The sequence below is a fragment of the Astatotilapia calliptera genome, chromosome 14, assembly GCF_900246225.1.
Source record: "Astatotilapia calliptera chromosome 14, fAstCal1.2, whole genome shotgun sequence".
In the NCBI taxonomy this organism is placed as follows: Eukaryota; Metazoa; Chordata; class Actinopteri; order Cichliformes; family Cichlidae; genus Astatotilapia; species Astatotilapia calliptera.
The window spans coordinates 7,545,041-7,567,875 of NC_039315.1; the positions used below are offsets into that span (position 1 = coordinate 7,545,041).

A 22,835-nucleotide genomic window follows, 5' to 3' on the forward strand; every position below is an offset into this window, starting at 1 on the left:
TGCAGACCCTAGAGTTCCGCTATGGTTTACAGGACCCTCGAAGTCACCATTTTTCATGACACAATTTCATATTAAATCTTGTTTGTTTTTTTTCAACCCCTGTCATTTCATGCAGACTCTAGGGTGATACTTCAAGACAAATGTCTGGGCCGGGATGAGGTTCGATGTTAGAATGCAAATGAATGAACCTTTAGCAGCCAGCAGAGGGGGTTAACGCTGTATACCATTAAGAGGATTCTGGCATTCAAATCTCCAGAGACCTCCTTTGCAAAGGTTATGCTTTAAAGGGTTTCAAGATTAAATCGCCAGTCAACTTGAACTAAACATATGGGCAAAATGACAATATTTAGATATTTTTCCACCTAATGTTCCAGTGCAGTGGTAGTGCAAAGTAATCAATGTTACATGTTTAGTAATTGTGTTAACTTCAAAATCACAAAGGTAAAGTGAAGCTTTTCATAGGTTTTATTATTTTCTGTCAACAAAATGTAGCACATAGTTTTTCCAAGCATCTGCCCCAGAAGAATTGTAAAAATGCACCATGCAGCAAAGTGTGTGTATTTTTATACAGATTAACTCTGTTATATTTTACAAACATACATCTTCAGTCATGGACGTTTTCTGCTTTGTATCCTCATTTCTTCATGATAATTAAACCTCGCCTTCCACAATGAGCACAACCAGACACAGTAATAAAGGCCAGCTTTATTTCCTCTTATTACAATAGCTAGATACATTAAAGGCTTTTCCACAGACAAAAGGGCACAAGTGAAATTCTTCCAGCTGAAAATAACTTCAGAGCTATAAAACTTCATCAAGCAAACACGGCATCAGACATTACTGTTTGAAAATTAAAATTAAAATTAGTAGTCCCTTTTATGTTGCTGCACAGAAATGTTACTAGCAGGAAAAGTGCTCCATTTGTTTTGTCAAACAGTCCTATGATATATAAAAAACAAACAAAAAGAGATGCTTTGTGGACTAAACCAACAAGTATTTGTGCTGCTTGTGTGATTATTTTTGTAAAATATATAAATGTTATAATCTGTAGTCTGATTTGCACATTCTCAAGTGGACAACTTAACTAAAGCAACAGCATAGCCAGAATCAAATGCATTTTCATCGATTGCAATATAAATTGCCTGAGAGAGACGCAATCATATACATGTGTGAAGCTTTTTATCACAAGTGGAAAAACTATGAGTGAAAGAAGCACTTGGTATCCAGTTACTTTTTTTTCCGGAAGTAATTGCATGACACACTTTGTTGAGTAGGGATGATACTACGTGTTTTCCAGTTGCAACACTGTTTTCACAACAAACCTGATATGATAAACTACTGTTAAACATAATTATCTGCATATTATAAGCCAAAAGAATTGTCAGCCTCTCATAGAGATGAATAATTAGCCCTGTTATAACCACCAGTTAAATCGTAGGTGACCTGAGGTATGGGGCAGTCTGCGAAGAAGTTTGGAAAGGCTAAAGTGCACAGCGCATTGTCTTCTATGGGCCCCGTAGCACCCTCAGACTGACAGTAGACAGGAGGCTGGGCTGGGCCTGTACGCATACTCTCCCCTACTTTTTTAGAGGGTCCTGAGCAGCTAGTCCAGGGTTCCGAGTAGAGGAGGCCACCAACTAAATGATGAGTATCGTAGGAAGCTGGATCTGGCCCTCCCAACTCTGGCTGCACCCGGAGAGGCATGCCTTGATAAATATCCTGATCGCTGACCATGTTGCAGTAATCGGGCCCCAAGAGCTCAAAGAACTCTGTAGCCTCTGGATTGCCTCGCTCCAAGTCCTTCAGCGTCATTCCAGATGTTGAACTGACTTTGGAGCAATTAGCAGGCTCGGTAAAGAAAGAAGGGGGCAGGTTGCGATGCCTCAGCGGTGGTTTCTTGGGTTTTTCACCCCTTATATCCTTCACAGGGCTGAAGAGAGCTGCCAAGCTTTTGCTCTGCAAGTTGGCCTGAACACCATCACGCTTAGGTAGAGTTTTGCTCTGCAAAGTGCTTGGCTGAGTCAGTGGAGAACCCTGTCTTTTTACTGGGGCCTCTGCAGCATTTCCTGGTGTTATAATGCCAGTGCACCTTTTGATCTGCTTTTGCAGATACTTCCGGTGGTTGACTTTCCTTTTAGATTTCACTGGCTTGTCCAGAGCTAGCTTGATATTGCTGGAGGCTGAGTCTATGAAACTCAACAAATCCCTCGTCGTCTCTTTGTAGTCCTCATCATTTTCTGTCTCACCCAGGAGACTTCCATCAAGACTTTTTTCCACATCATACTCCATCACAGAGCCAGGGAAGCAGAAATTCATGAACTGAGGGTTCATGATTGCAGTCTGAACAGCCATTACTCTGTTGAGCCCAGCAGCTACACCTGTGGCATCCACTGTGATCCTTGAACCCAAAATTTCTTCACAGCATGCCCTTTTTCCTCTGATAAAAACTTGGTCCTGATGCTGCTCATGAAGTTCCTGTAAACATTCCAGAGTAGAAGTGACGCGCTCTGAGGAAAGTAAGGAGATCTTTCGGGGGGCTGGACAAATGATGTCAGAACATCAAAGAGGAGGGGCAATGGGACCGCTGGACTTAACTCTTTGCTTGTGCCCGACCACCTGCATCTAAGAGGGATTTGTCTGAAATTCCCTGCTGAGCCGAGGACAATAACCTCTGTCAGAACTCTCCCCCTCTAGTTTAACTGTTTGTGTGTGCTCTGAACCAAAAAAGCTTTCATGAAACTCGAGGATATTACTGTTACAGTGAGAAGGGGAAAAAAACATGGTGGATAGAGTACGGAGGCAGAAATGTAATACAAAATGATCTCTGTTAGACTTAAACAACCATATCCTCCTTTGTTACGTTCATGACTATCAAACAAACTACGCTTAAACCCCCCCAAACAAAGAAAAAATGTAAATAACTTTCAAATCCTCAACTAGCCGACACCATTGTTCACACGTTCCTCTCGTCTTTCTCCAAACACTAAAATAAAAAAGGAAAAATATACTAATATTTTTGTTTCCTGTGTGGATACCCAAATAAAAATGTATTTATAATCTTAATTTTCATTTAGGCACAGGGACAAACAGCTAGCACATCACAACATTACAGTACAGGGAAAGTTTTGGGGGGGTTTTTTGTCTGTGGGAAAATCTAAGCGTCTAAACAGATGCCACTATATGGGAGAATCTTCCCAACTGCTTGCTTGTGTCTTAATCTGCTCATGGCAAAAGTTGATTTCTAGTGCATTCCCAGGCCAGTGGGAATTTCTGCCCTGGCCTGACAACTATTATGGGCTGCCTTTGACATAAAGCCCTACAGGGTCTAAATAGCCTCTATTCTTCGCGCAGCACTGAAAGGGAGCTTTGTGCCAGAGATTCATTAAATTGCACCTCACAGCCCCTTCGTAAAATGGGTCTCAATAATGAACAGTCGATTTAACTAGAAAAGCTGCCGGAGCTGTTAAATTAAAGGGGAATAAAGTGCAGTTCAGGCTTAGTGTGCCAGAAGAAATGTTGACCTTAAGAAATCCTGGGTATGAAACTTCTGTTGTAAACAATAACGTATTTACAGGAAGTTTCTTGGCCAGCAGTGAATACAATGGAGGATGTGTCCAAGAGCCAGATTGTTAAGTTGCCAGCACTTATCAGAATTTAAGTGGAATTTTTTTTTTTTTTGGAGTGATCAAATTGGCAGCCACTTTTTCACCCTGCTTATATTTTTCAGTATTTCGGTTTACAAGGCAATGCAGCAGTTTCTATCTGGCACATCCTTGAATCACTTTAAAGCTTCATTAATTATTTGAAGTGATGCTGAGGCGCATAACTGAAAAGGTAACAAGTGAAGATCCTTCCTCTTTCAGAAGATCCATTTGAGGTGAAGCGGTGACTCATTAGGGTTTTTGAGACATGAAAAAGTCTAAAGTGGTGGCAAATTCTTTCTTATGGTAATTCCAGGGAGAAAAGGGCCAGTGATACTGATAGCACTAATTATCTGTAGCCACACAACACAAATCAAGAAGAAAAAAATATTAGAACAGCAGGTGGATACAAAACAAAGACTATCTTACTTGTTATACAACTGCCAACTATGTGAAAAAAAACAAGAACTTGTGAAGTGCATGAGCAATTTCATCCGTTTCCATAAATCTTTCAAAATAAATGTCCAAAAAAGTTTACATTTATCTTAAAAACAGGGGGGAAACAGCTGCAGCCTTATCAGGGCATCACATGCATTCAGTGCAGGGGCTTTTAATGCCTGCCCAAACCGATTTTGTCTCCTCTCTTTGCTAACGGCACAGTTTTGGCAAAGTGACATCATCACAGTCATGGCAGCTATATCCCCCTTTTTTTCCAAGTCGGGGGGTCTTGGCTTTTGTGCTGGTGGGTCATTCACATGACAGAGCCTGACGCACAGATCCCGGAAACAAGTTTCTATTGTTGAATAAAGGCTGAGAGGGTGAGAGGGGATGGGGCTGGAGCAGAGCAGCTCAAAAAGTTGTGTGTGTGTGTGTGTGTGTGTGTGTGTGTGTGTGTGTGTGTGTGTGTGTGTGTGTGTGTGTCCTTTAATATACCAAGATTTAGAGACAAATTATTAAACCACTGAACTTTAATACGGGAGGAAGATAAATTTCCTAAAACACACAAGTTGTTCCGTATTGCTGAGATATTGTTAAACATTACCACCACACCCTCTGGGCTTCTGGGAATTTACTTATTCAGCAGCACCCAACCCCAAGGGAGTGAGGTGCTCACTACAACGTGATGTGACATGCACAGGCTTAATCTCTTCCTACTGGTGTGTGGTCCCTGTCTGAGCAGGGACATAGTCAGAATTTGGGGTTGACTGAATACTTAAAACAGCTCTGATTGATGGCCAGTGTCAGAGACGTAGAAAATGCTGGCAAAATTAATGACCCCTCAAAGTCCTGAGAAAGGTTTAAGGAGAGCATTTAGTGGCCGAGACCCCATCCTCCCCCATGTTTAGCCATGTTTCTTTCTACCGAGGCGTCTGAAATTCAGTCAAGCCTGTGACAAAACACTGAAAAGTCAGGCTTTGTGTCTCCTGGTTGAAAATCAACCCACATACCAGTCCAGGACATGTTTCCCATCTGCATCACAAGGTCATGTCATGTCAGGGGCTTCTGCTTTAAAAGAAGAGGTTTAAAAAAAAAAAAAGTATTGGAGAGAGTAGTTCAAAGAAAATTACAAAGCAGGATGACATGTTTTCATTAGCGGCGGTGGAGTTTAGTCTTAGTTCTTTCATGACATTTGAGTCTTTTATCTTGACATTTTAAAAAAAAAGAAGAAAGTAAAAAGCCAGTTCACAGAACTACAGAAAGCTTCTTGGGATCCCAACTGATTCCTGCAACTACTCACCGCCTCACTCTTAACCTTCCATCAACCTTTCTCAACTACTCTGGCACCACAGGAATTGTATTAATAATATTACTTGCAGGGGGGACAAACCAGAGTCTACAGGCTGCCTTGGTGCCACAATTTAGTGCTTTAATGGCAGCCAGTGAATTAATGCGTGCCGAGGGGAATCCCACAGGTTGGTCTGCAGGGGTAAGGTCAGCAGGCAAAACTGCAATAATCTCCCACCACTCACTTTATTGGCCTCCTCCGATTGGGTTTTTATTAAATCTCAAGCACGTGCAATTGTTCTTGAGAGCTGGAAATGAAAGTTAAAGTCCCCAGTCTATCTAAAATATGACAAAGGGTGTGCTCGGCAACAGCACATCTGTAAGTGCTCAAAACATAATATGAAGGCTTAGACGACAGTAAACCTGGAGCTTTTTAATCGGTTTCATTAGAAGCAGTGTTATTTGGGAATTCAAGCGTATTGAGAAAATGATAAAATGCATGGAAGGCAGTGTCCTCCTGTGAACAGCAAACAGATTAAGCTTCATATTACACCAAGTGCAGTGAAAGCCTTCAAAAATGCATTGCCTTTGTATTTGGTGCCAAAATTTTCCTCTGAGACTTTTTAAATCTGCATATTACAATAACTTTAAGAGATGCCTGAATAATAACCACAGCTAACTGACAAGCGTGACAAAAAACAAACAAACAGAAACTCTAAATTTGCAATAAACTTGCAATAAATTCCAAAAGAGGAAATTATTTTTAGAAAACTTTACATGAAAGACAAAATGAGAATGATGCAGCTTTTTGATGATTAGGATGATAATGCGATTGCAGAAATAAAGAACCAAAATGTATTTACCCTGCAGCTTTATTTTCAACAGTTTGTACATGACAAACAGGTCAATTGTTTTTGCAGCAACATCAGTACATTTTGTCATCAAGCCCTTCAGATTTTAATGTTTGACCCAAAGAAGCGGAGTGTTTCTAAATTGGTCAGAGAAAAAACAAACTTTGGCATCGTGATAGATAAAGCACCGAGAAAATACCCCACAAAACAATCAAAAACGTGTCGCACAATTTAAAGCTAAATCTTGGACATCATGAACATCCTCGTTGGGTAGAACTGTGCTGCTTTTGGAGACTAGCCGGTTGGTGCAGCTCTATGTGTCTTTTTAGCCTTCTTGATCCACTCCTGAAAATACTTCACCTCTAACGCCCGGGCAGCACGGACTGAAGGTGGATCAAGGTCATTGCTGTAGCGGAGGTCTAAGTGGTGGGCTCCATCGGGAATCATAATGGAAACCAGAGAATGTGAGATGTTGGAAGTCACTCCACCAGATGACCATGGATCGAGTCCTCCATTACTGAAATGTGAAAGCAGAAACAATGTTGATAGCTAGAAATAGTTAAGCCAGGAATTTTCTGCCATGGACACATTAAAGTGTCTTTGTACTCTAATATCTGATAATTCTGTGAATGCACAAGAATACTTTGAAGTGACTGAACCAGTGGCAGTCTTATCTGTCAGTGCTGGGATTAAAGACTGACATATATATATTTTTTCAGAGCCATTTAGGTTTAACATGTATCTTCCCTGCGTGGCTACCCACATGTGGACTTACCTGCAATACAAGGCAGTCAGAATCTGCACTTAACTTACTTTTGCATCCCTAGACAAATCCCGAAATCTCAAGAAATCCCTAAATCTGGTATTTTAAAAGCAATGTTTACCTGAAGATGATGTTGCTGTGAGAGGAGATCTCTTTCCCCCCGTAGACAGTGCCTGCCCAGTCAGCCCGTGGCCTGATACCAAACATGGCTTTGCACTCATCAGAGAAGGCCTGGAAGTTCCACTCCTCTGGTTCAAACATGTCCTGCACGCCATCTGTGCACATGGGCATCACCATCTCCGTGCAGGCCTGGGGACAAGGGATTGAATACATATTCATTGTGACAGGAAAAGCTGCCCACTCACACCTGTGTGCACAGATTTATTCAGCATAACATGACTGAATCCCGCGCTGTTTTATGCACCTGGTAAAACCAGCCGAGGTAGCCAAGGCTGCTGGTTGCTGTCTGTGATGTGTTTAGACAGGGAGAGCTTCCGGTGTAGTTATAGTAAACCTTTGCTGCTTGGGCAACACCTTGCAGCAGCTGGTAGTCAGACACAGTAGAATCGAAGCTGAGGTACTTGCACACCACCTTAAAACATGTTAAAAAAGCCAAACAAGAACACAATTAATTACATTACACCATAAAAGCTTCTTAAAAAACACCCCAAAAAAACCCATCAGCACATCCAAGTTGTTTACAGGACTAAAGATTGCTTTCTTGTAGCCCATAAAGTGTTTTTCCACATAAAAAGTGGTGGCGCCTGATTTGCATATGAAATTCCCCAGAATGAACTTGAATTTATTGTTCTAATCTTGGCACTAGTGGGGAAAAAAATCCATTTACTTAAAGCCAATGATCTCAAGAACTTAAAATGTAAAGGTTTTGCTGTCCTAAACTATTTTTGGTGTGACCATAGGTTGGCTTTCAGAATTAATAGCGTGAATGATCAATATTTTAGCTTTAGCTCTTGTCTGATCGCACTTTGTGTTGTTATGGTTGCAGCAGTAGAGTTGGCTGTTGTTCTGGACTCTTTGTGCAGCAGAGAAAGTGGGCTTTCTTGGTTGGAGGTTGGAGGGGAGCTGCACTAGTGTGGAGTCTGTTACTAAGGCCTTTGTCTGCAGGCTGGGGAGGAGTTGGTGGTCGATGGATGAGGAGGGCCACAGACATGTCCAACCAAAGATTTATATTGTGAAAAAAAAAAAACACCGCAATAGCTCTAAAGCATCTTCTCCTTACTTTTCAGATAGGATTAGGCTTATACATTCATCTCTGCCAACAGATTTCCCTCCTCTAAGCCCTCAATACCCCGTTCTCACACTCACTCAGATAATCACATTAGCTTTGTCATTAAAAAAGCTCCTCTTTGCACCCACTGCCTAAACCGCTTAAACCACCCATAGGGGTCGCATACATTAAAGGCAAAGAGCCAAAACAACTCCAAATGGCCATTTAGTGTTTATTTCACCTACAATGATGCTTCACAATCTATTCATTGGCCAAATGGTAAATAACGAAAAATGCCCCACAAGAGAAGTATGCGCGGACCACTCCCAAGGGTATGAACCGCCGCAAACACAGAGTCGGGGGTCAGCAGTGGAGCTTGGTTTATACACGTGACGTGCCAAGGTGACTGGTAGAATACACTTCACTCAAGTCAATCAGCCTCGGGAAAACAGCCGCTGTAATGTCACAAGCTCTTTTACATTAAAACAAATGGCATTTTTTGTCATGTCAACAACACCGCGCGATTAAATAAATAAATAAATACGATGCATTTTTCTTACTGTTAAAGCAATTATTCTTCCCCATCAAGAGTCTTGTTAAGTATTTTTTACAACCCCATTTAAAGGGGACCAGTGAACTTTTGTTCAATGGCCTCACGAGCTGCACTGGGCAAATGACCTCTTTCTGTAGTGCCATGTGAGCGTCCTAACAGGAACACCTCAGAGATCTGACGGAGTGTGCAAATGAAAGCACTATTGGTGCGACAGAAGAAAAGAATAGCGGCTTACTTGTAGCTGCTCATCTAAAGAATACTTTAAATCTAAAAGAAACAAGATCCTTATGAATATTAATGAAGTTACTTGACAGCTGTTGTAAACAAAAGCCTGGAAGACCACAACAAACACTTGTATCACAATCGGCTGAATCGCACATTCATTTCAATTAAGGGCAGGCTGTTGGGATAAATTAGGCGCTTAACCAAAGACAAACACAATTCAAAGGTGCAATAAAGTAAAAACCATTTGTCATATAAAGGGATAGATAATATAGAGCTTAACCAAAGCCTTTATTTAATTTTGTGACAAATTTAAATAGTGATAACTAGAATACCAATTTGGATCTCAGAGTGTTTTACAGGAGGGTGCTTTTACCTGGATGGGCCAGCGAGGCAGTGGCTGGAGGAAATTAGCTTCATATGGGTAGTCCACCATTGCCAGATTCACCCAGGTCTCTTGAAGCCAACTCTTGAAGGTGAGGACATCATTTTTGTTTTTAAGAGGGGCACACAAACTGAATTCTTCTGACAGCCACTGAAGACCGGACGCTTGAGTAAACAGAGAAAAAAAATCTCAATAACTCTGACTGAGAACCTTCACAGACAATTACGGCATTAGCTCAATAACTCTTCTAATGTGAATGATACTGTTCATTTCACTACTGCATTAACGACACTGGCGTATACTAAAATGAGACAAAATATCTAAGAAAATATCCATCAGTTTAAAGTCAAATCTTGGTTTACTTGACAGATTGGAGACTCATGTAGTCAAATATTATTTAAAATAGGCACAAAAAGCCTCATTATCATACCGTACTGTGAAGAAGTATTTGCCCCCTGTGGTGGGGCGTGGTCTGTGGTGCTGCCACGTTCCCTTCCTGATTTCTTAGGTCTTCGTGTATTTGTTACAATAAATGTTTCAGGTCGTCAAACAAATACTAGACAAAGATAACCTTAGTAAATAATACATTTAATTTTTAAGTGATGATTTAAATTCTTAAGGGAATAAAAAGCTATGAACAGCTATGAAGCTATAAACCTACCAGGCCTTATGTAAAATCACAAAATAACTGTCATTAATTACATTTTCTGGCACGCTGTTCAATTTCACTAGCCTCACCAAGTCCTGCCAGATGAACTATGAATTTCGCTTTCTACCAGAAAATCCTAAAGGAGAATGTGCAGCCATTGGTTCACGTCCTGAAGCTCAAGCACACTCAGGTTATGGAGCAGGACAATAGTCCAAATTACACCAGTGAGTCCACCTCTGAAGGGCCAGTCAAAATCCAATTGAGATGCTTTGGCGTGACTTTAAAAATCCTCCAGTGTTGCTGAATTAAAACAATTCTTCACAGAAGAGTGGACCAAAATTCCTCCTGTAAGTTATCACAAAAGTGTGATTGTAGTCCTTGCTGCCAATGGTGACACAACCAGTTATTAGATTTAGGGGGCAAATATTAAACCTAACTTAGAGAGAGCGAAATCAGGAAGGGGGTACATACTTTTTCACAGCACTGCATTCATAGCTGTGAGGTAAACGTAACCACTTAAAAAATCATTTTCGGTGGAACTCAAAGTGTTTTCAGTCAGTGAGACATTTGCTTGGGGACTGATATAAGAAAAAAAAGAAGAAAAAAAAACGGCAGCCAAAATTCACACAATAGACCAACCATCATCCATCTGTCTGCTGTTTCTGAATCACTGAACAAAAAAACATTTATTCAGAATATTTCCTCCAAAATCCATTTCAGATGAAAATGACAAATAACAGGCTATCTGAACACTTTCATGCTTCCACTATCATAATTGATTTAGCCTTGAGCTAGAAATACTAACAACAAAATCTAACAACAGTGAACCATACCAAGCATGCAGGAAGTTAGAAGCCCCTTCCACAAAAGAATAGTAGATGAGAACCAGTGCCTGTTTATTAACCTTCATGTAAAATATCATGACTCTGAATCTTCTCTCCTTTGAAAAGTCTCTTCAATAAACTATCTGACCACTAAAATCTATTCATCAAAAAATGTAACATACCAATTTAATATATTAAATCATATATGGCTGGATAAGCGCAGGAACAGGGTTTCAGTGTTGACATTGTGGGGTTGCGGTTAACACTGTCGCGTCACAGCAAGAAGGTTTTGGTTCAAATCCAGGCTAGGTCTTCTTGTGTGGTGCCCGGGTTGTTTCTAGATATTCCAGCTTTCTCCCCCAGTCCAGAAACATGCATGGGGTTAACTGGTGATTCTAAATTGATTGTAGGTGTGAGTAGGTGTGCAAATAGCCATCTCTCTCTGTGACAGCCCTGCGACAGAGTAGTGACATGTCCAGGGTGTAGCCAAACCTCTGACCCTATGACAGCTGGAAAAGGCTCTAGCACACCCACGACCCTTAACTGGGTTGAAGAAAATGGATGTTTGGATATTTCTGACAGCAACTTACCTGAGGAAGAAACATTATTTACAGCCTTCCACGACTTTCTGATGTTTGCATCGCAGTTAATGCCACTTTTGGCAAAGTCTTGTGTTACTGTTTTGTAAAAGTCTCCACATGGCACCATACCAGGGAACTGCCATATTGGTGCAGAGGATGCCAGCGCTCTGAAATAGAAGAGGAAGCAAAATCTTTTTTTTTTTCTTCTTCCAAATGACTCAAACTGCATATTCACACTCATCCTTAATATTCAGTCTTCACTGTATTTGTGAATATGTTTGCTGGGGGAAAATGGCAATTACAAAAAGGTAAAGAAGTCAAAAGAATGATAAGTCAGGCTCTGCTGCCTAATGTCTTACACACAGCAGACTGCACAGATTAATCATGCTAGCTCAAATAAACATCTGGTGTTAGACATTTGGGAGATGAAGGCAAAACCCATTGAACATGCACTCTGTCTAAAGAATTCTCCCTTTACCTTCCTCTGATAGGTTGAAACAACGCCACAGTTAACATTCATATGATGTATTGGGTACTGAATCAAATTTTTATTTAATGTTTCCTAATAACAGAAATAACATCTTACCCAACAACTACATGGGGGTATTTCATCCTGAACCAGGCAGAGAGCATTCCTCCATAGGATCCTCCAACAGCGATGACGGGGCTGTGCTGAGCACCAGGTAGAGTACCCTTAAGGTTCTGAATTAGTACTGCAAAATCTGCTAGGGCTTGCTCTGAGGTCAGGTAGTTGAGATGTTTGCTGTCCTGCAAATGCAAACAAATAACAACTGAAGTAATGTTCAAAATGAAGTGCCAGCACTGGATATGAGAATTTGTTTCAGCTCATACCCCAGTTTTTAGAAAAAAATGTGTTTGTGACTGCAGAATTATCTACTTCAATTCTGTATTGAAATTATTGGCTTAGAGCCCTGAAAGGAGAAAAATTATGCAACCTTACATATTTAATCAGATTTTAATTAGACTTAGTGCGCGCGTGACTCTGCAGATTCGCTTACACTGTAAGAGTCTTGTCCAAATGGCAGGGACTCTCCATAGTAACGATGTTCTGCAAAAACCAGCATGGCACCTAACTCCTCCGCAATTTCCCACATGAAGCCCTAAAGAGAAAACAACAGGTGCTGAATTAGACTGAGGATTATGCGCAACGCAAATACACTAGAGAACACCTGGGTATTTACAGTGTTGTTGCAGAACCAGGTTATGTCGCCTTCATTTCCAGTATAGAACAAAATAGGTCCTCCAGGCTGCTGCCAGTATTTGTCAGACAGAAGGTATCTCTGTTTGAAGGTGCCATCCTCAAGGAATCCAAAATGGTCAATCTGTGACAATTTTAAAAAGAAAGCAAATAAAATAATCACAATCACAAATAAGATAATCACAAGCATCTGTACTTGGCAACTGTGCGAGAAGCATCTTGAAAAGAGCACCATGAGGTATAGACGGAAACTAGGAAAATATGAAAATAGTGATTAGCATTCAAAGTGGTTTTAAATTGGTAATTTGATCCACAAACTGGCAAAAGAAAACCTTTGGGGGATTGGTCACACTTGTCATCAGACTAAAATGATGGGGATGCAGTCCAGTGAGCAGAGCCTGCTTTGGGGTAGGTGTAATCACTGGATACCTGGCTGTGTGCCAGCTATGATGTTTGGAAATGACAGCTCTGAGGTTGGATTCTGGGGTAATTAGCCCCAATTTGTATTTAAAAATGCTGGAGCCACTTTAAGCGATGCTGCATTAGTTCCACTTAAGATGAGCTCTGAAATATCCTTTCATAAAACCTCAGGGATTCTGGGATATCTTCTCCTTTCAACCATATTTCCTGTATTCTTTATTAAACAAAGGCAGAAAGAAACCAACAACTTCACAGAGAAGACGGCCCCATGAGGCTACTGAGTCGTCCAACCCTTTAAACAGCCCCCCATTCTTACATACAAAATGTTTCGGTTTTGTTTTTCCCCTCGTTCTCGCTCTGTTCCCTCCTCGTTGGATACAAAGGAGGCAGCAATTTTATGAGCCAATGACAGCAAAAAGATTCTGGGGCCACAATGTGTTCATTCAACCCACGACTCCTTCACACTTGGCAGTGCTTTAAGTGTGAGGGGATCATGAGACAGTTAGTTTAAAGGAAAGGTTCAGCAGCTTGGCAGGAAGGTAGTAGTCAGTAGTATTGTGCAACTGAAGTGTAATGTTAGACTTTTTTGGTAAAAGCATTTGAGTTACCTTGTGAGTTTTCATTTATTCCTGCTTTTCTTTTATAAAAGTTACATGTCAATCTCATGTAATGCAGAAAAACCCCCATAAAGAACTGCTCTCTAAATGGCAAAACTAAAGTGGCTGTATATATTAAGACCAAAAGAACCCCTGGTGAGTACTGTATCAATTGCACCCACTCAGTATGCACATCACAAAGCCTATGAGACTGGTTTCATAAGAGAACCCCACCCTGGTAAGTAGTGCCACCATGTGGTGCGACCAAGCAGCAACTTGTTTTTTTGAATTAAAATTCAAACCATGTGCCGCACATCTATGAGATCGCTATGTTAACAACTTGACAAGACAGGAGGCTGCAGCTGTTGTCCGGCAAATGGAGACATGAGGGAAACAACTTAAGAACAAGCTCCGCTAAGGTTCATCAAAAGGATGCTAAATGACATTTCCATTCATTGTCTAACGGCAGACTGTAGTCCAGAGGATTTCCTGATGATGAATGCTGGTGCTCTCTTCACATCAAGTTTCAAAGAAAAGGGAATAAAAATCAGCATGGCTTGTTTCTTGTTTCTTGATGTTTCTTTTGTGCTAAAAGAGACTAGCTGCTAGTACTAAAAAGTGGTTTACAGTAAACGGATTTCATTTCTCCTATTTGTCCAGAAGAAGCATACAATCTCTTGTTGCTTGGCTAAATAACCCACATCAGACGGGACAGTGGGTGTCAGAAAGGAGGAAATGGCCCTTATCTTCTTGTCAGCTCGGCTGATTACACAGGATGCTGTGGGTGGGACCAGGTGTGGAGCATTGTCCTCTAACCCAAACACTCTTTAGCACAGACACATTATTTACAGTGTGTACCTACTACTTATTAATACATCTACAAATTTTCTTCTTAGTCTACATGTAGATCATGTTCTTGGCTAACTGGTTGGTTCATTGTTTTATTAAATATTAAAAATACCCACACTAATGTTCACTGTAACAATTCCCTAAAGAATAAAGTGACATCACTACTTTCCTATGTTTTTAGCAATTCATAAAAAGAGGATTTAATTTACTATATTATAAAGCAAACAGTCACATCTGAGAGCCTAGCCATGGCCATTTTTTCTTACGTATTTAAAAATTGCCACAACACTCAAAACTTTTATCAGTATTGTAACTTTCTTATATGGGTTTTGGAATGGGTTTAACTAACTGTCATGCTATTGTAAATATAACCTCATTAAATAGGGGTAAGCACATATGAAACAATTATAATTTGTATTACGTTTGTGTAGCATCTAATAATCAGTGTATCAAAGTATTTGTTTTATGGTCAATAGCGAACAAGTCATAATGATTCTGACTAATCAGAGCACCAAATTGTCCAATACTATTCAGAGGTTTAGCTTCCATAGCCTGACTACAAGGGCAGGAGAATGAGACAAGCAACCTGATGGTTGTTGTGTAGCACTGCATACCTGCTAAATGTAACCTTAATCTCTATAAAGTAAATAGTGGGAACATGTAAAAGCTGAGTGAAGATCTTTCAACCCCCCCTGAGGTAAAATGTTTCACATTCACTGAGCCCTAGAGACCTCTTTAGGCAGGGAGCCAGGAAGGATAGTTACAGATCTGCTGGCAGGAACAGAGCCAATTGTGATTTGGTTTTCCCTTCACTACAGGAAGCCAGATGAAAACACCTATTGTCTGCAAACACAACACATGGACCTTATAGAATTAAGTGCAGTGGGAATTTTAGAAAGAGCAAGTGGTACGATTATTTGCACACTAAACAATCAAGTAACATACTGTAGTGGCATAAAAAGGTGGTCAATGAGAGTAAGCATCATTTGATGAGGTTGTTTGTTTGTTTGTTTTTAGAAAACTTTGCTTTATCTACAAAGCAGTGGGATCATTTCTCTTTTGCACCATTAAATCCACTCCCAATAAGGCACAATTTGTGTATTTCATGGGGAAGTGAAAGATAAAGAAGTGAAAGAGGAACACAACAGTGTAAAATTGGACAAATAGGTATAAAATAAGACAAAAGGTACATTTTGATCAATTTAAACTCACCTTCTGATCAAAGTAAAATGTTTTATAGCTGACTGGAGGCTCAGTGGAGTAAGGCAGCCCACCCAGCCTGGTAAAAAGTTGCGTTTTGAGAGCGGTCACGTGTAAACAGACAAAACACAACGTTAGGATGCAGGTAGCTGCGGCTCTGTCCAAAACCTTCTCTCCAGTCCTCATTGCTGTAACTGTCACACTCAGCGCACAACAAACTGGTCTTCAGCGCATGATTAACGGGGTTCCATGAGCTGTGTGTCTGTGCCTGCAGTGGGATAATTGAGGAAGACTTGTCCCGATAAAGAAAGGAAGTGAGACTACCCTGTCAGCAGATCCAGAGAGGTGTTGCTGTGCAGCTCGTGTCCTAAATTTAGCATCAGACTTGAGGCTGTCCGGAGATGGGCGGGAAACATCAGGTTCAAAGTCTAAAAAATGTTTTTAATAAGTTTGATTTAGCTGCAGTCAGCTCGATGTCTTGTGTTTATGGAGCAGACAGCAGATGGTTCCTACTGTAGACAGTTCGCAATGGCTGGTGGGAGTTTGAGTTCTAGTTGGTCACTCAGCGGCTGATGGTTTTAGTATACGTATAGTATAGTTTAGTATAGTTTTCAGTATACGGAATTTACACTAGAAACATTCTAGTAATAATACTACGTATATTTTCTCTCTTAAGAGAGCGTTTCAGATACCTGCCAAACATAATGCGGCTAATTAAGTCAAACATGATGATGATTCCGCACTAGGCACGCTTAAGTACCGTGTGAAATTGCCGGAAATACGTCACAAAATTATGCGCTTGACTACCTATAGTTATTCCAATTTCTGAAGAAATATTAATTACTGTAATAGTGGCAAAGTACTCGTTACGTCCTCAAAGTTATGCTACATTGATGGCTACTTCCGGCCGTGCTTCGTCATAATGTCCCGACCTTAAGTTGAACTTCCGGTCGAAAGTTAAAACTAAGAATTTCAGCACTAGTAATGAAAGATACATTTAAATTCTTTAACGTCTTGATGCACGCTCAATCATCCAGGTAAGAAAATCCCTAAAAGTTGATTCTGTGCATCTGGACGTAGAAACATTTCATTATTCAATTAAGTGACTTCTTTAGTCTCAGCTAAATGCAGGCTTCTCCAACCTTATAAACAGTACATTTGCATAATCACTAAAGATAAGATAAGATAAGACTTTATTGATCCCACAATGGGAAACTTTTGCGTCACCTCAGCTCAGGTACAGATATATGAAGAAAATACAAAAATACAAATAAGTACAATCAATGAAAAAAAAAAAGTAAGATAATACACTATATATAATGGTAGCATACACAGTATGTGATTATGGATATAGTTGGAAATATGGAAGACATAAACTATATAGCTTGGAAGGTCATGGAAGGTCCATTATGCATGAAGTGGTGACCGTGGATGTTCACAGTGTCCAGTGACTTATGACATCGTGATTGAGGAGTTATAGAGTCTAACTGCTGTTGGGATGAATGATCTGCGAAAGCGCTCCTTCCTGCAGCGAGGGTGTTTAAAACTAGCACCACTGAAAACCAATGGGCTCAGGTCAGTTTAATATGCGAATTGTTATGACCATTGATCAAAGACAATAAGGTTGGAGAAAACTATATTAACCTGAGATAGAGAAGTTACTTGAATGAGTAACAAAACATTCTCCTACTGAAAACGATATGTCCAGATGAACAGAATCAACTTTGTCAATTCTTTTCGTTGGGGTGTATTACTCTTAAGTAGTGAAATGATCGGAAACACGTCACAAAGCATGGGCTTGACTAATCAAAATGTCTCACGCTCTAACGAAAATTTAAATACATATATTCACAGTGAAGACTGTACCACACGTACTGGAAAGTAATTGCCTACTAGACAGAAACGTTGCAGTAACTACTACAACCTGTTGTTTTAGCTAGCTGTCGGTTTCTCCCTGCACTGGTCCACCAACCTTCCGGTGAAATTTTCAAAATAAAATGTTCATGAAAAACAACATAAAAACACATCTTAAGAGTATTTAGAGGTTTAATGTTATACAGAATATTCCAGGGATCATTTTGTACACATAAAGGAAAAGAAGCACAACATCCCAATGGTGTTTCCTTTGTATTTCCCATAGAGACTTCACAGGAAGATGCAAGGGATTAGTTATAAGCAACTGCTGTTAAAGGCAAAACAAAATGCTCGCTAGTTTTACAAAGGGATTATGGAAAAATACAAAATTATAAAAGCAAAGTGCTAAATTGTACTACTGTACAATAAAAGACAACATGTTATAATAAAAATAAGTGTGCAGTATATGGCATTGTGCAATACAGTACTTTACAGTTATGGCAAATATAGGAAAGATAAATTTAAACACTACAAAAAAAATGGTTAACCATGCTGAACAATTGAGAAAATTTTACAATAAAAGCATATGAAATACAACACGTAATACAAAACTACATTAACATAACCCTTCAAATAATTTCATGGCTAGGCAGCAACAACAGAGGCAGAAATATTTACGCCTATGGGTAAGAAAAACATGACCAAAAAAAAAAAATCTAATTTAAATAAACGGCTGACAAAGTCTGCTGATGATGGCCTTTCCAATTGCGTCATACTAAATAAACGGACTAATCACAAGCACTGCAAGTATACTAAAATAATAATAATAATAATAATAATAATAATAATAATAATAATGGCGTCACAGAATACTGTAGCATTTATACGTGTTTTTCAGTTTATTTTATTTGACAAACACATTTTAGCAGCAGGTAAAATCATATATTGGGAACTAATATTTCACAGTATGTAACAACAGGTGCAAACAATGATTCAGAAGTAAAATTATAAAAGTTACACAAATTGTACACAAATCTCAGAGCAGAAGAAACTGCAGTGGACAATAAACGATTGTGCAACAGATTTTAGGGTCATTTTTGCAACGTTTTTGTTTACAATTTAATCAAACCTGTTAATCGATGAGATGTACTGTATGTAAACACATTGTTACCATTAACCTATCACCTCCAATGATTCATTATTCTTTTGTAAACTATGTGGGATCTGTAACAAAATACCTGGCAAAGCTTTTCACTCATTTTAATACTGCTGGTGAAAACTGATTTGATGAAAATGGATTCTAAAATCCCAAAAGGAAAAAAAAAACAAAACAACAATCCTGCCATTTCACCGTGAGGATCATAAAACTGAACTTTACTCAGATTCTCGGCTGTATCAGGGAAACACTTTACATCCTGTTGCACTGAGGAAAAACGTTCTCCATAATGGCAGCATCTTAAAATGCTCGGTCCTGGAAGGCCAAACTAAGGTAATAAATTCCATTGTACAGCTTAAAAAAGGCATGGGACTAGAAATGACCAGACTAAGATGTGGCTTTATGCCATCTTAGTGGGACGGAGGCATTGGGGATCAGTCATCTAACCTCTACAGTCAATGGCTACTCTGTTAAAACGGCCCCATGGCTGAGCTTTCTCTAATTGATGTTGCAGCAGCTCAAGTAACTGATGGTTTTACCCTCTCCAGGCATCGGGGCAGTGTCACTGTTATCCAGCTTGTTCTGCTTCGCCTCTCGAATGAGCTCGCAGGCCAGGTCGAGAAAAAGTTTCTCAACGTTGTCAGACTCTTTGGCTGACGTCTCCAGGTACAGCATGCTCTGAGCCTCGGCAAAGTCTTCAGCCCTCTGCCTGAGGACCTCTCTCTTCTCTGCCAGATCTATTTTATTACCTAAAATAAACATACAATGTCCATTTGTCAACAACAGGGGAAACAAAACTAAACAAAAACAAACCACAAGTCTGGCTTGTTGCAGTCTGACTAAACAGTAGTGGGTGTTTAATGAGAGAGATGAGAATGGGGAGGGATATGTGCATGTGAGCATGTGTGGGATGCATTTGAGAAGACTGCGTTCTCAAAATGACAAGAATAAAAATAAATAAATCTTACCAAACAATGCTGATGACAAAGATAAGCATGAGTTATTCAAGTACAAAACAAAGTTCTTACCGACTAATATAGTCACCACTTGGTTGTTGGCATACTGCTCGATCTCCCTCAGCCACTCTGGAAGGCACCTGAAGGAGTCCTCACAGGTAATGTCATACGTAAGAATGAGGGCGTTGGCACTACGGTAATAACTCTGAGTAATGGAGCGAAATCTCTCCTGTCCAGCTGTGTCCCATATTTGTAGCTGGAAAACATAATATTGTCAAGAATATAGGCAACTGTCCAAACTGCTACAAAACATAAATGCAAACAAAAATGTAACATTGGCGCACCTTGACCTTCTCCCCTTTGATTTCCACAGTCTTAATCATGAAATCTACTCCAATAGTAGCCCCTTGTCCAGGTGGGAAAAGGCCCTACAATTACAAGCAAAACTTATAATTTAACACTTCTGTACTGTGTAATTCAATAGCTACAGACTCAGACACACAGACAGCATACGAACCTGAGTAAAGCGCCGGACGAGACATGTCTTCCCAACTCCAGCATTTCCTATCAGAACTATTTTGAACAGGTAGTCATAATCTTCCATGCTCATACTAAACTAGAAAATAAAGACAAGGAGAAAAGACAGAGGTGAAGCGCTAACGCTATAACTGTAAAATTGCTAACATTTTTCCCCATGTGCTCCAAGCCACAGACATAAAGTCATGAGACACACACACCAAAGATGCTGATGACACTAAAAACTGTTGTGTAACCATCAGGGCTCAGACAACAAGTAAAATTTGAGCTGAATAAGCTTGGGTGAGTAAGCTGTGCCCTTCAGTGTGTGATCTGAATTCATATTGTGCTCATTAGCGGAATTATACCCGACACTAATTGCACTGAAAAAAAATGTATCACAGAGAGACATTTCCTTTTCACTAACTATAATCCTATTTCCACAGAAAACAACTGGGCCTACCTATCAAATGACACAACTAAGAAGCTTTATAGCTTTTCTGTAAATACACAAATTTTAAACAGGGCAGTGGCAGGATCATCTCTCTCTTTAACAAGATTCTGCAAGCAGCTGAGAACTTAGGAGCATACCTGCTGCAGCTTTTTAAAGCAAAATATTTTCCTATTGAGCTATATTTTCGATTTCAGCTGCTCAAGAGTTAGATGCTTTTCATTTCATTAATGTTGTACATATTTTTAGATGTCGTGCACAGGCCACATGCAGGCCAGTTAAGCACCCAGACTCTTTTATAAAGCTATGGTGTTATACGTGTAGAATGTGGCTTGTTATTTTCTTGCTGAAGTAAGAAACATATTCCCTGACCAAAGAAAAAAAAAAGTGTTATGGCAGATACTGGACCAAAGCCTCTAAGTATTATTGAGAATCCCGAGATTCTGGCTGATCCACGTCCAGTTTAGGCCAAAAGTCACGGGACTTATGACTTCAAAAGATAATTTAAAATTTGATTTGCCTGACCAAAGAACAGCTTTCCACTTTGCCTCAGTAAATAAAAGTTTTCCTGAGCCCATGCATGGAACCATATCACCATCATTCAATGCTAACCTTGCCCCTCCAGATTATCTGAATCTTACTTTTCCACTATGCTGCAGATGATAGCATTTTAAAGTTATCTGCAACTTTAATTGTTTTTAAGAATTTGCCACTTGAAAGCTTCTGTTAGATGTTTCCTTATACCAGCTGGCCATGGTACTTATTCACTAAAATAGCTGTGAAATGTTACACTGGAAAGCGTAAAATGTGTCTTTCTCAATTAAATATAAGCTTAGTTTGTCCAGTCTCATTTCAATGGAATAGTTTAGATCACTGTAGGAAAACTGGCATTTTTGGTAAGCATATGACACATGTGTTTCAGACAGTGCACTTAAGAAAATAGCAAACATTTATGTTTCACTCCTCCACAAGATCTCATTTTAGATATTTGATATCTTTTATTTTCTTTTTAGCTCCCGTTTTTTGGGGCCGTGCATCACTTGCATGGAGACATGGAGATTCAAACAATACAACCTGCACAAAGCACAAAACGCAAAGATGCAAGAGTTACTTTGGTCGATGCCCACAAAACAGGGCGTGATCTGAAATGTATGTAAACAATGATAATATAGCACAAGTTTAAATTCTGCAATGCGTTTCTAAGTGTGCCCCTACGCTAGAATGGAGAACCGGGCCTTTACGTGCGGAGGAACCGAACATATCGCTGTAAAAACAACATTTTAAGGAAACAAACTGTTGCTTGCAGGAAGATGTGAATCTCTGGTTGACAATGCTGGTACAGAGAAGAAGATTTTGAAGGAATAATTTAACCCTTTCTTGTAGTGATTTGAAACACTTCTTTCCGTGTCGCAATCACATCTTCACCAACATCTTATGCCCTGAAAGGTAAGGAAAAAAAAACTGCAGCATCTCGCACATTTCGTAATCTGAAGTAGCTTTATACTTCTGGCTAATTATCCTTCATTTTTAATCTGAGTTGAAAGCCATTCGGTCGAAGCTAGCAACGGTAGCAACTAGCGGCTACAGCGTGTGATTCTGGCCATTTTATCTGCAGATGCAGCAAGGAAAAAAAATCAAAGTCTGCCCTCCGCACCGAGTCAAGAGATAATTCATACTTACCAAAAACACGGGGATATCCCCGGACTTAGAACTACTTGGCATGCATAGGTCACCTCTTCAAATGGGCAAAGCCGCTGCTGGGCAGGGCTGTGTATCCTCAGGAGCTCAGCAGCAGCAGCCCGTCTGATAGAGAGACGATGAGGGAGGGGGGGCTGCCCTCAATGATGTCATCAGTTCACATGCAAAGTAACGCGTTACATGTACTCACTGCATTCAGAAAAGTACTTGATGGAGTGTGTCTTTTCCCAGTGAAGCTTCAAACATTCAAACGGATGCAGACATCCGTGGGCTGGAAAGGAAAGCATTTTTCTATTTTTCCACTGGTTGTTCTGGGTGGATGCAGCAGAATTCATGGGAAAGAAACTCGGAGGGAATTTTAGATATTAATATTTTTGATCTCTCTCTCTCATGCTGCAATTTTGTTCCATTCTACAGAGCTTCTAGTATTTATACTACGTGGACACTGCAGTTTTATAGATTATAATTCTAACAGGGAAACTCACACAGAGCAATGAT

At 39.9% G+C, this 22,835-nt stretch overlaps 3 protein-coding genes across 4 annotated transcripts; all 3 read right to left on the bottom strand.

The window, feature by feature from the left end:
• Window positions 1-685: 685 nt before the first annotated feature.
• Window positions 686-2,622, bottom strand: fam181b (family with sequence similarity 181 member B). The gene is given in 3 exon segments (XM_026192924.1): window positions 686-2,519; window positions 2,522-2,589; window positions 2,591-2,622. Coding segments are annotated over 3 exon segments (1,230 nt in total). The 3' UTR covers window positions 686-1,389.
• Window positions 2,623-6,220: 3,598 nt separating this feature from the next.
• Window positions 6,221-16,598, bottom strand: prcp (prolylcarboxypeptidase (angiotensinase C)). Its single transcript, XM_026193167.1, has 9 exons — window positions 15,719-16,598; window positions 12,625-12,765; window positions 12,442-12,543; window positions 12,009-12,190; window positions 11,432-11,589; window positions 9,360-9,532; window positions 7,405-7,572; window positions 7,102-7,289; window positions 6,221-6,734 (listed from the first exon to the last, which is right to left on the bottom strand). Exons 1-9 carry the CDS (start codon window positions 15,890-15,892, stop codon window positions 6,512-6,514), a joined length of 1,509 nt encoding a protein of 502 aa, XP_026048952.1. The 5' UTR covers window positions 15,893-16,598; the 3' UTR covers window positions 6,221-6,511.
• A 1,136-nt stretch (window positions 16,599-17,734) lies between these two features.
• rab30 (RAB30, member RAS oncogene family) lies at window positions 17,735-22,468 on the bottom strand. 2 transcript variants are annotated; one of them, XM_026193151.1, is made up of 5 exons: window positions 22,320-22,468; window positions 20,190-20,283; window positions 20,017-20,100; window positions 19,745-19,928; window positions 17,735-19,465 (listed from the first exon to the last, which is right to left on the bottom strand). In XM_026193151.1, exons 2-5 carry the CDS (start codon window positions 20,280-20,282, stop codon window positions 19,215-19,217), a joined length of 612 nt encoding a protein of 203 aa, XP_026048936.1. In that variant the 5' UTR covers window position 20,283; window positions 22,320-22,468; the 3' UTR covers window positions 17,735-19,214. The 2 variants fall into 2 exon arrangements, with proteins under 2 accessions (XP_026048936.1, XP_026048935.1); XM_026193150.1 differs by having other exon boundaries at window positions 20,190-20,288.
• Between the last annotated feature and the right edge of the window lie 367 nt (window positions 22,469-22,835).

What these genes read in the sequence shown, in the direction of transcription:
- rab30 (XM_026193150.1), bottom strand. Translation starts at nt 22,361, where the DNA reads ATGCCAAGTAGTTCTAAGTCCGGGGATATCCCCGTGTTTTTG. An exon ending in GGGATATCCCCGTGTTTTTG is followed by an intron (nt 20,289 to 22,319) that starts GTAAGTATGAAT and finishes TTTATTTTCTAG; the next exon opens with TTTAGTATGAGCATGGAAGA. An exon ending in AGTGGTGACTATATTAGTCG is followed by an intron (nt 19,466 to 19,744) that starts GTAAGAACTTTG and finishes TGTTTATTTTAG; the next exon opens with GTAATAAAATAGATCTGGCA.
- prcp (XM_026193167.1), bottom strand. Translation starts at nt 15,892, where the DNA reads ATGAGGACTGGAGAGAAGGTTTTGGACAGAGCCGCAGCTACCTGCATC. An exon ending in TGCCTCGCTGGCCCATCCAG is followed by an intron (nt 7,573 to 9,359) that starts GTAAAAGCACCC and finishes ACATGTTTTAAG; the next exon opens with GTGGTGTGCAAGTACCTCAG. An exon ending in ACCTCGGCTGGTTTTACCAG is followed by an intron (nt 7,290 to 7,404) that starts GTGCATAAAACA and finishes CCTTGTCCCCAG; the next exon opens with GCCTGCACGGAGATGGTGAT.